General features: G+C 44.2%; 1 protein-coding gene across 1 annotated transcript; it reads left to right on the forward strand.

Moving 5' to 3' along the window:
* Window positions 1-1,007: 1,007 nt before the first annotated feature.
* ID2 (inhibitor of DNA binding 2) lies at window positions 1,008-3,062 on the forward strand. Its single transcript, XM_087775422.1, has 3 exons — window positions 1,008-1,469; window positions 1,691-1,755; window positions 2,422-3,062. The coding sequence occupies exons 1-2, from the start codon at window positions 1,122-1,124 to the stop codon at window positions 1,745-1,747; spliced, it is 405 nt and encodes a 134-aa protein (XP_087631548.1). The 5' UTR covers window positions 1,008-1,121; the 3' UTR covers window positions 1,748-1,755; window positions 2,422-3,062.
* Window positions 3,063-16,028: the final 12,966 nt, after the last annotated feature.

Genomic DNA, 16,028 nt, shown 5'->3' on the forward strand with positions numbered 1-16,028 from the left:
CGCGCTTTTGGAAGTTTGACTTTCCTCAGGTAGTAGTGAAAAGACGGGTGGAAGCTATGTTGGTATGTTACACAGCCGTCAGCATAAGCAAAATACGGAAAAATACAACAGAGCTAAACTTAAAATCTCAGTCAGTTCTCCAGCGACACGGAAAAACCCCAACTTTTTCCCGTGGAATGTTTCTGGGAGAGGTCTCATTGGCTGCAAGCAAAAGCTGCAAAAAGCGCAGCGCGCAGTATTCGCATTTGCCACCAGAAGCCATCTACGCCCGGTTGGCGGCAGCCCCGTGTCACCGGCACGGCCGGGGCGCGGGCAGGACGCCCGGCTGCGCCCCCGGCCTGCGCGCTGGCGGCGGGGTCGCCCACCCACAGCCGCCCGAGAGCCCCGTCCCCGCGGGGCGGGGGCCAGCCCTGCCGGGCTGCGGCCGGCCCCTTCGCAGCGGCGGGAAGCGGCGGCCGCTTTTACGGCTTTCTACGCGTCTTTACTCTCCGTGCTTACATCTGCAGCCTACAGCGCTCCGCTGCTGCCCCGGCCGCCGACTGGCGCGGCCGTGTTTCAGACCGGTACTTTGAAAACCCGCTCGGTGCCTCCCTGCACGGCGACTCTCGGGCAGGCTCAGCTTCCCCCCCCCGGCCCCTCGCTCCGGCACCGCCGGCCCTCACAGCCGCTGCCCGCTCACAGAGGAGGGCACCGCGGCGGGACGCTGGGAGGGAGGGCGGAGGAGGCGCCGCGATGGCGGCGCGGAGGACCCGGGGTCGCCAGCCGCTGAGGGCCGCGGGCCCCGGCCGTGGCGGGCGACGGCGGCCCGCGCACTATTTACTCCCTCAGCTGTGCGGCGCGGCCACGCCCCCTCGCGGGATTGGCTCTGCGGGCGGAAGGCCCGCGCAGCCCCCGCGCCGCCCGCCCCGCCAGCGAGGGCGCCCCGGGGTGATGGACGTGCCGGCGGCCGCCAATGGCAGCGAGGGCGGGCCGCGCTCGGCGGCGGCGCTATAAGGGGGGGCCGCGCAGCCCCGCGCCTCAGTGCGAGCTCCGGCGGCGCCCAGAGCGGGAGGGCAGCGGCAGCGCTCCGCAGGCTCCCCCTCCGTCCGCTGGAACCGCTCTCTCTCCGCCCGCCTTCCAGCATGAAAGCCTTCAGCCCGGTGCGGTCCGTCAGGAAAAACGGCCTCTCGGAGCACAACCTGGGCATCTCCCGCAGCAAGACCCCCGTGGATGACCCCATGAGCCTGCTGTACAACATGAACGACTGCTACTCCAAGCTGAAAGAGCTGGTGCCCAGCATCCCGCAGAACAAGAAAGTCAGCAAGATGGAAATCCTGCAGCACGTTATCGACTACATCCTGGACCTGCAGATCGCCTTGGACTCGCACCCCAGCATCGTCAGCCTCCACCACCAGAGGCCCGGGCAGAACCCTTCCTCCAGGACTCCTCTCACCACCCTCAACACAGACATCAGCATCCTCTCGCTACAGGTAGGCGCCTGCCCCCCGGCTCCCCCCCTCGCCCGGGACGGGGAGCCCAGGGCGCTCTGAGACGCGGCCACCGCCGCGGCGACGGTGGCTGAGGGGACGGGGCGGGCACGGCCGCCGCTCCCCGCCGGCGGGCTCCCCCGCCGGGCCCGGGGCGCTTCTCTCCCGCTTCCCCGAGCGCTCGGGCACCTCGCCCTTACCCCCGTGTTGTTCTCTCCCCGCAGGCGTCCGAGTTCCCCTCAGAGCTGATGTCAAGCGACAGCAAAGCACTTTGTGGCTGAACCAAACGGTGAGTGCAGCGCTGCTTATTTCTAAACTTCAGGTAAAAAGTGCCTCGCTGGGGAGCGGGAGGCGCGATGGCCGCTTCCAAAAACCGCTCCTAAGAGTTGATGCCTTGGTAATCAGTAAGAAGTTAGACTCGTAACTGAGCCTTACGGTCCAAGGTGTATTTTGCTGCTAAGGTTCAGCGAGCAGCACAGGCTGCTCTGATACTACTTGCTGCTTAATGCAGATTCCCTCGTTATCTGCGCTTGGAGTCTTAACTTCCCGAGCCAAAGTGACTGATTAAGTTGGGAATCTTGGCACAATTCCTTAATTCTGTGATGTGGGATTGTCTGCACTATCAGTTAAATAAGTGACTGCTTTTAATCAAATAATTGCTGTAAGAGGCAGACTGGCGCCTCTGAGCATTGCATTTACAGAGATCTAAACAGAGATTGGACTGAGAATCCTCTTTCTACCCTTTCCCTTGAGTGTATGTTATTCTAATGTTCAATTTGCGCTCTTGAGAGCGAGTGTGTGAGCGTGTATGTGTTGCATCTGGACGCCAGGGTTTGCCCAATCTCTGAGTGTTTGGTTAAATGTTCAAACTGTGGCTTCCTCTCTGGCGCCAGTCTGTCCGGATCTCTGCCCTGTTAGCATTCTCCTAAATATGCCTCTTTTCAATCTCTTGCAGGTGTTCCACTGATGAGATTTTTTTTTTTTTGCACAAGAAAATGTCTACAGGATTTTTTTTTGAGGTGCTGAATTTATTTTTCAGCTGTATCTGGAGGGGAAAATCCACATCTAACTAAAAGGACCTTTTAAAATTAATAAAGAAGAAGAAAAAATCAAGATTGATCTTTATCCCCACCCCATTCTTCAACTTGGACTGAACCTAGTTATTTATGAAGAGACTCTTAAATACCCTTTCCCTAGTTGGAAGGCTTCCTTTATATACTATTCCCAACGTGGGGAGCGAAACAAAAAATCTCACAAGGAGTTGCCCATTTTAAAGCAGACTTTGCCTTTTTTTTCCAAAGGTGGAGCGTGAGTACCAGAAGGATCCAGTGTTCAGTTTTTTAGGAGAGTCTGTGGTCAGAAATTACCTTTTTGACACAAACCTAGGACTGAATGCTGTGTATATATTTATATATAAATATATATATATGAGTGAAACCTTGTGAACTCTTTAATTAGAGTTTTCTTGTATAGTGGCAGAAATTTACATTTCTGCAAAAAGTGTAATGATGTACTTAATCATGCTAAACTTTTTATAAAAGTTTAGTTGTAAACTTAACCCTTTTTATACAAAATAAATCAAGTGTGTTTATTGAACTGATTGCTTGCTTTATTCTTTGGGGACCAACTGTTTGCTGGCTTTGATTTGTGTTGTGTTTTCCATTTTGTTTTTTTTTTTTTTTCTAAGTACTTAATACATTCTGTTATGAATTTACCAAGTAAAAATTCAAGTATGTAGAGAATATAAAGAATAAAATTACCTGGAGTGAATAATTCTTGTAACTTGGAAAATCTTATTTGAGTGTATATTCCAAACTTCTAAGTGATCTGCCTGTAACCAGTGTGAAGGGAACTAGCAAAGGAGTTTATTATAGAGGGGATGCTATTGACAAAGTGTTTGGAAATGTACAAAAGCAGTTAATCCTGAGATGTTCCCATGGAGTATTGCCTCTTTCCCCCCCCCCCCCCACCCCTCTGGATGATTCAGTTCTCACTAGTAATGGCCCTGATCTGTTAATTTGTGTTCAGACTAATCGCTCAGAATTAAGGGTTGTGGGTGGTTATTAGTCCCCCACCTATTAAATTTCTCTAAAAAGGCTTTGAATGTGCGAGCTGGTGATGCGTTAACATGCGATCTAGAATGATGAAGTGACTGTTGCCTTTCCACACTGGAATTTTCATGCTTCCATGCAATATTTCAATGAAATGGGGTTTCTAATCAGTTGCAGCAGCTTCTCCGTATGACTAAGATACTGAGAATTGAGCTAAATCGCTGTTGTGTTACTGATTAAACTTTGGCTGCTCCTGAAGGGACTCTTTCTCCATAAGAATTAAATTAAGTTTGAAATAGGAGTCTAAATTCCTGAAAGCCAGTAACAGTTTATTTCTTCTTTCTCTTCTGCCCTCAGAAGCTATGCGCCATCCCTCGTTCAAGGGATGCTTACTGTGCCCCCTGAGTCCGCTGTTTGTCAGATGTGTTTAGTTGTCATAAGACAGTGGATGCAGGAACTGCGCCTTATCAGATGACATGCTAATTTAAGCTCACTTATGAACTTGCCTGAAATGGGAAGTTTAAGTTTTGAGTCTTACGTAGGAAGAGAATCACTGGCGATAGGAACGAAGGGAGCTTCGCGGATGCTCGGGGTGAGTACGGCGCTCTGGCAGGTGCCCCGCTTGGGGCCCGAGGGAGCGCGTTCGGGGTCCCTGGGCTCTGGGGGCTCCCCGAGTGAAGGGCAGGAGCCTCACCTGGGGCCAGTAAGACCTTCACCAGCAAACAGGCGGGCGGGGGTGCTGCGGGGCAGCAGCGGCTGCCTTTCCTTGCCCTTGACGCCAAATCCACTCACGTAGGCTGGGAGAAAGCCAGCTCTGATCTCTTAATACAGCGGCCTGCCCTGCCCGAGCAGAAGCGCACCCTCAGAGGACCCACGCAACCAGAAGACGAGCGGGGGGAGCGGGGGGGGGGCACCCAGGGGACGGAGCCGTGCCCCCCAGCCCAGCCGAGCTGGAGGGAACCTCGCCACGCAGCACACGCCGGCTGTGCCTCCTGTGGCCAAACCCCGCTACTGTCTCAGCACCCAGAGCCCAGGGGTTGTTCCAACTTTCTGCAGTGAACGTTTAACCCCGGCAGCCCAGCAGTAAAATATTTCAGCGCTGCAGATCAGCACGCCTCCGTCCCTAAAATACTCCTTTTCGTGTATATTTTGCCTCACTCTGAACAGTAGCAGATTCGGGGTTCTAATCACGCTATTGCGATCTTAGTCCTCCCAAACAAGCCAAGGTAATCGCCACCCAATGTCTCCCTCAAAACTAATTTTTCACCCTATTGTCCATTTTAGGGTGAGACCACAGTGAGCATCACTATAAACCCACAGTCCAGTTTAAGAAATTAAAGAGCCGCAACAGTCAGATCATTGTAATTATTTTAAGATCAACCCCTTTAGAAACTAAGGCGTTTGCACTTTGATATTTTTAAGCTACAGGATGATTAACACGCTTGCAGAATGAAAACGATTTCCTTATCATGCGTAGCCAAAAGAGAAATTCACAATTTACAAGGCGTGGGGAGCTGAGCAGGAAAACAAACAAACATGTTTTTAAAAATGTAAATTAAGAAAGAAAAAAAATTTTTCCTCTTTCAGGATTAACTAATTCATCGTCTCGACAATGCGTTCCTACGATCAGAACTAGAGGCTTAAGCTAGGTGCTCTGCTTAGAGATCCACTCTCTGGTTTTGTTCTTTAAGGTTTTGTCGTTCAAAGATAAACAGCAAGGTCAAAGCTGAGTGCCCAAAGCCTTAACGTTAATTCTTGAAGTTTCCTTTAAGATGGGGGATTTCTTCACTCTATAGCATTGTCTCTCCAGAATACATCAGAAAAATTTGTGAAACGTTCACTGCTTTCCCTGGCTCGTTTTCTCAGTTGTTGCCAACAGTCCCCTTAACGGACTAGCTGAACGCAGCAGGTCCAGAGGACCCGTACTCAACTACGTGACAGCAAAATAGTTTTGGCAATAATCATACTGAAACACTGTAAAATCTTTTCAAGAAGGCCATGCATGAAAGCTGCAAATGCACCTATAGACACTTCCCCACGGGGAAAAAAAAGGGGGGGGAGCCAACAAGAGACTGAAGCGGAGTTTCCCCTCTAGAAGAGAGGTTTCCACACCTGGCTTTGCTCGTGTATTGCCCTTACCAACACATGGACCAGCCCAAGCCACCACCCTGCACCGAAACGTCTCATTTGGCTTTCCAGGGAACATCTTTGTATTATAAAGCACGTAACGCACTGCTGGTGGTATGTATTCGAGCAGCTCAGAAACCGGCCGTCTCACACAGGCGGGTGGTGGGAGTCCCTCCAGTCTCTCCCCAGGTAAGGGAAAGGCAGAGAGCGGCCGCCTGGGTTTTGTTTACTCTCCCCTGGGAAAACAGCATTGTCTCTATTGCACCAAAACCAGTCACAAGCCACCTCAAGCACCAGTGCCAACATTTTGACAAAAGCCATTACCGAGAAGGCCGACTGGAAGCTAAGCCAGCACGTACCTGTGCGCTGCCCGCGCTCCGGGCCGCTCGCCCCCAGGGGCCGGGGGTGGCGCGCGGAGGGCCGGGGGCGGCGCGCGGAGGGCCGGGGCGGCGCGCGGAGGGCCAGCGCGGTGCGTGGAGGGCCAGTGCCACCCTCTGGGCTGGGCACAGAAGGCAGGCGCCGCTCAGCCCGCCGCGCTCGGGGGCTGCAGGCAAGCAGAGGCGTGGGTTCGCACGGGTAAAACCGCCCGGTCCTTCACCTCTTAGGAACACAGAGCCCAGGTCTTCCATGGACTATTTAAAATCACATTCTGTGGCTGCTTCTGGGAAATGATGTTTTAGCCAATTCAGCTCTGCTAGCTGGGAATTTCACTCCTAAGAAGTAAAGTGGTTGGTAAAGATCTGAAGGAAAAGTTGCATTAAAATAATAAATGCTTCGCTTGCACTGGTACGGGAGAAGCATCATTTGATTAGCACTAGTTTGTATTCGACTCTGGAAAGTAAAACGCGTTCTCTAAACCTTGTTGTATGTGGTAAGGATTCTCCTGCACAACAGTTTGAGTCTGGATCAATTCACGTAATGCGGAAAAGATATAAAATAATTTACTAGTGAGAATTATCATATTTGTAAGTAAGCATCTCTTCCTGTTTACCACTGTCCTTGCTTACTTACACGCACTAAGCAATGATTTACACAGCTGTTACCAGAAGCCGTAAGGAAGAGGGATAACAACGCAACTGTTGCGTGACGAAAGATTGAGTAAACTACATAAACGCTGGCATTGAATTTTGTTCTGAAAAAGGTTTTCACAAATGTACTCTCTCAAACTACTGTTTTGCAAAAGGATCAGTATTTTGTGATTCTACAGATACATGAAAATGTTTGGTCTTTGAAATCCAGTTTCTTTTATCCATATTACCATCTTCCTCTCTAGAACAGCCATCTAAGTTATCCTAATCCTAAAGTGTAAGAGCCAAATGCAAACACTATTTCAATAAAACAAAGCTCATATGCAACAGTCACTGATGGTGTGAGCCACTTGCTAAAGTAAATCGAAGGAGGAAACAAAAGAGGAAACAAACAAATGCGATTACTTTTGGAGTCAATCACAGTAACTGAGAAGAATTCATATTTCAGTTAGTTGCTTGCCTTGACAAAACATAAAAAATGAGGGGACACGGGGCAAAGACTGCAAATAGGGCCAAACTGAGAAAAATGAAGCCCTTCATTTGCTGTCTATCCTCACAAGAATGTGATGAATGAATAGGTAATACAACATTATAGGAAGTTACAGGACCTATCTAGATTTGAAACAATTAAACTAACTGCAGCACTTGCCAAAAGAGTACATCATTATAATTTCCAGTAAGTATCCCCACAAATTACACCATGTCTGTGGCGAACAATTTTATGAATAGATCAGGTATTTCTACTTAAAACTAAGAGCTTGAGCCAGCTCTTAAGTTTTACTGCTGATGGCAGAACTTCAAAAGCTCACACAAAGCTCTTTTTTTTTTTTTTTTTTTTTTAAACAGAACTGGACTGTAAATCTGCTGAATTTCTCTTTCATTTGGAAGACAACAAATTATTTTGGTACCTACCGTCTTGCACTTGACCCGGCACAGGACCAGCAGCACTGCCTCCCTGAAGCCCACCTCGGGCAGCCCTCTCGCTGGCAGCTGCCGCAGCCGATGCCTAGGGAAGAGCATAAGGCCAGCATTGGGTGACAGCTCCTCCACGTACTCTCAGCATCTCGTGTTCTCTGAGAACAGCCTGCCTGATATTTTTGGCACGTAGATTCGCTTTGTTGTACTGTTCGTCAATACAGAATTTGAATATTCCACCTGAGTTATACCTGTCATCTTATTTTTTCTCATCCTGAGAAGAGGTGTAGTGCTCTGAAGGGGGAGAGAGAGGGCAGGAAGAAAAGGGGAGGACAGAGAGAATGTAAGACAAAGTCTCTCCCGCGTATTAGACTGGGCAAGACCAAAGCAGCATATCTTGCCTTAAAAAAGCAATGAGGTTGAAGTTTGACTTGTGTTTTCAGTCTCGTGCAAGTTCCACCCGGACTAGAGAGCCGAGCCTCCTGCCCAGACCAACCATCTCACTCAAGCAGAAAGTTTCTTACCCCCCACAGAACTGAGTTGGTTTAGCTACGTCCGATACCAGCACCCCAGGGAAATGCAATGTACTGGACAACCTCTGGAAGTGTCCTTCAGCCATATTTTCTGTAAACCCCATGCTCACCCACAAGCGCTACGTGATCTTTTAGAAATTTGTCCAGTACTTGGAGAAAGAATATGATTACAGTCTACTGGAAACCGATGTAGAGAGCAGAGAATACAGGAGAGCTTGTGCTCACAACAGACACTGGTGCTGAGGTTTCTGCCATGTTCAGACCAGTAGCTTCATATTCAGCTGTAACATATTAATGCACTCCAGAAAAGACATAAACTCGTACAGCATCAGAAAGGCGCAAAGACTTACCTCATTGGAAACAGGAGAAAACGCTACTCATGGACATCGTTATGCAGGAGGTTAAGATGACGGAAGATACCTGTCTTCCATTTGTGAAGGGTAGGAGAGATCTGCTCCCAGAGCGAAAGCATGCAAAAAAAGACCAAGAATATGGACATGTAAATAGTTTTTTAAGTTCAGATTCAGTGTCAACATGAGTTTATTAACATGAGTTAATAAAGCGATGGGAAGGCTATTTTAGAAAAACTGTTTAAGCTACATTTCACAACTTCTTGGAAAAGTATCTCACTTTTGCTTTTGTATTTCTGCTCATAAGTGTATGAAAAAACTGCCACTGCTAAGGGTTTGCTTTTTTAATTAAAAAGTTTGTGTAAAACACATTAAGTAAAACCTCCCATTAGTACTTTTCAAAAGATGTAACAGTTAGAAGGCTGAATAAATCACATGCCAAATCCATAAACTCAGTCTAGCTCTTGTTAAAAAGCTGCTTAACTGCACATAGATGTTTCCACCCAACAGATATGAAGTAAGGTGCTACAGACATGGACACATGCTGTTTACTAATCCTTACTGATTCCCATTTTTCTCAGATTCCCATTGTGGGAACTCTTACCGAAAAAGCTGCAAGTGTTGGTTGGACCTCATCCTGTAAGTATTAAAACTTCACAGTACCCATAAAATTAAATTTCTAAATTCTGCTGTAAATCTGCTTCTTCAGTCATTTAAAAATGTTAAGAGTTCCTTGGAGACTGAACTTTTTGACTGAATTTGTTTGATTCATGCACCCACCTAAGGATCTTTCTATCCTTCCAATCTAAGTCTAATTTAGGGAAAAAAGCCATGCTTAGAGGAAGAAAAGCTTAATTGTTTAGAAGTTTGGACCTTTGTAATAAATATATACATAAAAACCGTGTATGCTATGTACACACCACATCCAACATGCAATTATTAGTTTATTGACAGTGTGACGAAAATTCTCATAAACTGAAAATCTGGAACAGATTGTCACTAATATTGAATAGCATGTTATTTTTTGGCAGCTTTGAGCACTTACTGTTATTTTTATTACTATTTTAGGGGGCTCTGAGGTTGGCAATATTGTCCAAAAAGATAAAAAATACATGGATGAACAGGACTTGCCAGGGGAAAGGAAGCACTTATGGAGAGATACCCAAAGGCAGAAACATACACCTGGACTATGACAGACCTGGAGGAAAGCAGATTTGTGAGTTATGAGCCTGATAGAACTGAAATTTTTCAAATGGAAAAAAACAACAACAACAACTCAGAAGCCAGGCATGAGAACGAGAAAATGAAGCAGATACTTTAAGATTTATTTAAGTTCCACTGGAATATGTGAAGTGGCAACAACCTGTCACAAAACAATGGAAATGAGACTAAAAGTGGAAGAAGGAGACAAGAGGGATACACGGGACAAAAAGGAAGAGTGATATCATATTTCTCCCCTGCCCCCCGAAGAAAATCACCATGATTCTGCCAGGGGAAGAGAAGAAAAGCAGGTTTTATGCAAAGACTCACAGGTAATGAAAAAGTGGAAAATACAATGAATGAGACGGAGAACAACTGTCCAGGTAAGAATGAGGCAGAACAGAAGAAAGTATTTTTACAATGTAGAAAGTGAGGGCAGTCACAAATTCTACAAGAAAAAAATCAGAGATATTAGAACAAAGGTATGGAAAAGTTACTTGTCCTATGAACTAAGTAAGGGGACAGACAGATTTATCCTCCAGCCTCACTGAAGAGTTTTAACAAAGAGCTAAAAAACCCTATTGTTTAATTCCACAGTATTTACAAATATAAAATGCTAGTTCCAGCTGGCCTTGAACCTCAGTCAGAATGTAAATGATTTCTTTTTTTTTTTCATTTTGTAGATTATTCACACTGCATAACCTATGGAAGATAAACTGGGATTTTAGCCCTTGATTCTTATGCCTGCCATAATTGACCAAATTTAACACTTTTTTAAAGAAAAATAAGATAATTGTCTGTAAAAGTGTTTCTTAAAAACTTCCTTTTGCAGGTTCATTTGCTAGGAAAACTATGAATGAATAATCTTCAGTAACTCACTTCCTGCCAAGCACAGTGTAACAACAAAATATTATCATAGGAAGCGTGTAATTCACTTAAGACAGGGAGAGGAAAAACTAGGTCAACTTTGACAACTTATTTTTTTTAGATTCCATATTCAGGTTCATTGAATAGTGTTATTTCTGATGAAATCCTATGTATTTGTAACACCCGTGACCTCACCTATGATTTCAGGCGTTTACCAATAAATGTGTAAATAAATAAGTAATCAGGAGTTGTTTTTTTTTTAATATTGTTTACATAAGGAATAAAAAGTGTTGGGTTTTTTTTTTTCCTTCAGGTCTATATGGAGCAAAGGATAAAAAGGAATATTATATAAAAAATAATAGACATAATAAGCAGAGTTCAGTAAATGACAGAAAGGAGGACTGACACTAAAACCAAGAGTTCTGTGATCTAAATTTCTCTGTCAATCAGATTTGTCAATGAAAGTAATTCACTAAGAAACAGTAACAACAGGTTCTTTTGATACACAATTTTCAGGTTTACAAAGGAAAACCAACTCTATAAATGCTATTTTGGGGGGCATTAATTCATGCAGCAACCCAAAGGTTACAGAGGGAGTGGACGTGAAGATGCAGCATTTTTCCAAACCTGAAAAAGGACGCATCTGTAGTACAACTGGGAAGCATGACTGCAGTATGTGAAGATGAGCCTAAACAAGTTTTCATCCTGCTAGGTTGGGTACCAACACCAGAGAAGATTGTCCAGTACAGACTTCAATGTAGGAGACAGCCATGGAAAACATGCAAGGCTGTACTGACATGTAAATCTTCGCAACCTGACTGCTGGTTCGGTCACGCTCACCTGCCTGAGCTGACCTAACACCGTCAGACTGCAGTATAGACATAGCCAAAAGCAAACGCCGGAGGGCTTCAGTGGAGCTATACTCAGAACTATTATTTCACGTAATCAGTTACTGGGTATCTGTCCTTGTCTTTGAGACACTGTCACACTGAAATGTAGGACCTAAAGGTAAACGTAAGGTAACTGCGTGGCAATTTGATGTAAGTCATAACAAAAGGGTCTCAAAAAAAGAACACTTGCAAAGAGACCTTCAGATAGAGACGCCTCTTTAAGTAACTGAGTATTTCACCAAGCAGGCATTTATAGACATTCTTCAGTTTCCTAGAGAGAGAAAAAAATAAAAAGCTTTATAAATGTAATCAATTTCAAGTTTAAAAAGTACTAGTTTACTATCTCTTAGTCTCTGAACTATTGCTGAAATGCATTTTTAAGTTTTTTGATCAATTGATGGCTTCCACGTATTTCTTAAGCACTTAATTACAAGTCAGGAAAGAAAGTCCATTTCATTTGATGCCTATAAAGTTGGTGAATGATTTAAGGTGTCCATGAAAACACTTAAAAGCTACAAATACTTTTTACCTTTTCCTTCAAAGTTCTAGTGTTTAAGCAGCTCAAACAAGTGATTTATCAGCTGTTGAAGGTGAAGAAACAGGGCTTCACTGATGTGGGGGAAAATAACGATCTCATGGTTAAGACTTTGAAGTGGGAGTTATGAGGCATAGCTCTTAGCCCCAATTTCCCACAGACTTTGTATGTGGCCTCTGCAAGTCATTTCACTCCGTCATCTGTAAAAATGGGAAATTTAGTTCTCTCTCTCGGGAATTCTTATGAACCAGCATGTCCGAAATGGTACGATACTGGGCTACCTTTGTCATACTAAACAATGCAGCAACATTCTTGGGCATTAACATCCATCATTTTTCATGTGAAACTGTGCCTGCCACGCACTCCAATTGCACTCATGACTTGGGAGTTACATGGCCTAGAAGCCCTCCCAGAGTAGCCACTGCTTTTAGTATTATGTTTTAGAGTATCAGTAGCAATGGGAGAGATTCCATCGCGATAGGCCAAAGAATGGTCCTTATCCTGCTGGAAGTCTTAATGTAGATTCAAGTCCTAGTTTTGCTTATGTTACTAAGTAAAAAAGAGCCAGGGAGAAAGCATAAGCACTGGGCACCCACGCATCTCTGTGTAAGGAAAAAGCCGTTTCTTTGGGCCTGAATGTAGATCAGGTAACGTGATTTTATGTAGATTGCATTTTGCTTAAACAAGCACGTTAGATACACAGTCTCTCTCCTTTCTTACCATCCTGTAATAGTATACAGATGATTTAAATTTAGCAGACCCTTGAGGAATTGAACAACATAATGTAAACAGTGAAGAGACAATTAAAACAAGAGCCTGACTGATACTGCGACAAAGGAGAGACAGGGCACTGAAGTACAAAATTCCTCAAGAAGTTAAAAAGCAAACAGCAAACCATTTTACTTGGATTTTTCCAAGATGCATACTTTTAAATATCGATGTTAATAACATAACATGGAAGCAAAAACCCAACATGAAGATAGGCTGGGTGTAAGGTCACTGTGCAAAATACAGGAATGATACTTGTGAGTGGGCCTGAACAAAAAGCTATTAATCCAATATGCAAAATATACTGGTTTGCTCCTCTGTTTATGCTGGCAACCACTGTATCCCATACAACTGGAATGGTCTGGGGTTTCCCCTGTTATTGTTGCCACTGCCTCTTTGCGTCCAACCAGCTCTGTGGCCCCTGGCACTTATCTATTTCACAGTATAGATTTAAAGTGTGACCTTTTGCATTTGAACTTCTATTTCTGCCCTTCTGAGAGGGAATTTTGCAACTCTTGCTCCTTCACGGGTATTTACACGCAGGCTTACTCCATCAGTGAATCTCCGAGGAAGGCAAATGGTTTGGCACATGCTCTTTTTTCCCTTGGGAGTCCCATCAGTGGTGAAAGCAGTGACAGCTGCTGCTTGAAACAAATTTCTGTGCATTTTGCTATGTAAAACCAAAAAGTGCAAACCAGAGTGGCAGGAGGTCATCTTACGATTCTTCTCGTTCACTTTTATTACTCTCAAGCGCTCCCAGTGAATGAAATTCCAGAACTTCCCTAAGTAACACTGATGTTACTTTATTAAAAAGCTTTTATTTTCAGAATATTGTTTTTTCCCCACCACAAATTAGAAGCTGATTACTTTGTGCTCCACTGATGGAGCTTCTTACAATCCTTCTGTAACAATATTTTACCTATCAAGAAATTACGCCCATTCAGCCTTCCTTCTTCTAAACTCAACAAATCCAACTCTTTCAATATTACAAACCTGTAAGTCATGTTTTCTAAATGTTTTTGCCGTTCTCTTCCAGCTGCTTATTAAAGGTGTTCAGGTCTGGACACAGGACACCTTCAGCAGCAGGGCATACCTCTCCTGGACTGTATGATACTCCTATTAATACGCCCCTCAGAGATTTCATTTTCTTCTCTCTACCTTCAACAGTATCACTTATCTTATTAGCTTAGTAATGCTTTACTAGCCACACTACAACCCCATTGTCTTCTGCAGTATTTCAGTGGGTTATACTCCATTTTATATTTGTGTATTTGATTTCACTTTCTTAAGTGCAATACTTTATACTTGCCTTTACTGAATGACATCATGTTAATTTACAGTCCTTTATGTATCAAGTAATTCTGTCCTGTGGGATAAGGCAGGTTCAGACAATAGGCAAACTTTGAAATTCCACCAATAAGGTTGCTAATAAAAATACTGAATAAAACTGGACCAAACAGACCCCCATGTGACCCTACTTTGACATGAGAGAATTGATAATCACCCCAAGTCTACCTTTTCAAGCAGTCTGCTTTCACTTCACTGCATGATTTGCTTAAGCTTCCATGATAAAAGTCTTACTGAAATCAAACATATCACATCTGCTGTATCCATCTTCCACAGGCCAGTTACTCAGCCAAAGGAGGAAATTAGAGCAATTTGATAAGGGTCGTTCCTGAAAGCTCCATATTGACTTTCATACTTGAAGTTTAAACACCTGATGCATAATAAAAGCTCGATGAATAAAGTTCTTGCAGACACCAAAGTAAAGAAGACTTGTAATTCCCCAGGCCCTCCCTTTTTCCCTTAAATATGGTTCCAGGTAGTCCTCTCCTATCTTATAATAGCTGTATCTCCATGATACAGCTGTCCCTCCTTTTCTCCAAGAAAAATGATCGTGGTTTATACATTGTTTTGACTGGATCCTTAGCTTCAACAGGAAGCAGAGCTAGGCCATACTGACCCGAGCCAGTCATTGAAAGAAAAACAAATACACTTATATGACTATCTGGACAAAAAACTGTTGGTATGCTGGACAGGTCTAAGTGTTCGGAACCTCCTGTTTCTGATCTTGGAAGTCGTCTTTTTTTAGTAATTATTCATTTCTTAGTATTACACAGTTCCCCTGCCTAATTTAGCTTTGTAAGATAACTGGGGAGAAAAAAATATATATTTAAAGGTAACCCCCGGCACTGTCCTTAGACAAGCCAAACATTTATGTGGAGTTAACTTATCCTGAATTATTTTTGTTTCTGCCTGGTTTTCTTCAGAGAGCATTAAACAGAAAACCATACAATAGATAAATATGAATGCATTTTGATGATGTTTTCTTAAGAGTATTTTCAGAACCAAATAATTCTAAGATAACCGAATCAAATAAATTTCAGTGCTACATAGCATCAGTTTGGAAGATTTTAATGACTACCTTCAGTAACTTTTTTTCTGAAATCTTTTCTTCAGCAGTGATTTACTTTCTTAGAAGTGTTGTTCATTTACATATTTATATTGTAATTCCACACCTCCCCAGGGAGTTAAGAACTTTCAACCTTCGCACTATCCATGGCATGTGTTCACACCACATCCGCAGCTCATACTTGAGATACAGGTGCTGTGCCATCTCAGTCCTGGCTCCACTACAGAATTCCGGAGTTCCCAGAAAGACTTACCCTTCAGGGTAACCTGTGAATATTTTTTTTTCTCCATTTTTAAATGTGTATTTAAACATCTCCACACATTACTCTCAGTGACCTGGAAAAGGGTGTCCAAGTCCTCATACTAAGACTGGTAGATCAGTCTGACAAGCTTAGTGTTAGCTCCTAGATAGCTGTGTGATGGCATAACTCTTGCTGAATGTTGGCTCAAAGTCTGTTGGCTCTGCTCTAAGCAGAGAAGAGCTTGACAACTATCTACAGTGGAGACTGTCCTCAAGGGTTGCCAGGGTTCTGATGAAGCGTGCCGCTATGACTGAGCAGGTTCCACCATAGACGTGTCGTATATCATTATCCTGTTTAGCAGCCTTTTCAGATAGCTTTGCTCAGCTATTAACATGATCCTGACTTGATCCTGTGAAGACAAAAATACCACCTCTTAACATCCTGGTCATGAAAGAATGGCCTAGGTATGGGAGGCTACAGGAAAATTACATTCCTTAGTTAAAACAGAGTCGCTTGGGAAGAGAGGAAGCTACAGGACTTCACGGACACTTTATCTAAAAAAGTGGAAGTGGCAGAGAAAGCCCTAAGTGTGGATTTCACCTGCTCTCCTGAACAATGTTACAAACTGAAAAGAAACATAATCC

The sequence above is a fragment of the Nipponia nippon genome, unplaced genomic scaffold, assembly GCF_047370975.1.
Source record: "Nipponia nippon isolate SJK-2023a ecotype South Korea unplaced genomic scaffold, ASM4737097v1 scaffold_4, whole genome shotgun sequence".
NCBI lineage: Eukaryota > Metazoa > Chordata > Aves > Pelecaniformes > Threskiornithidae > Nipponia > Nipponia nippon.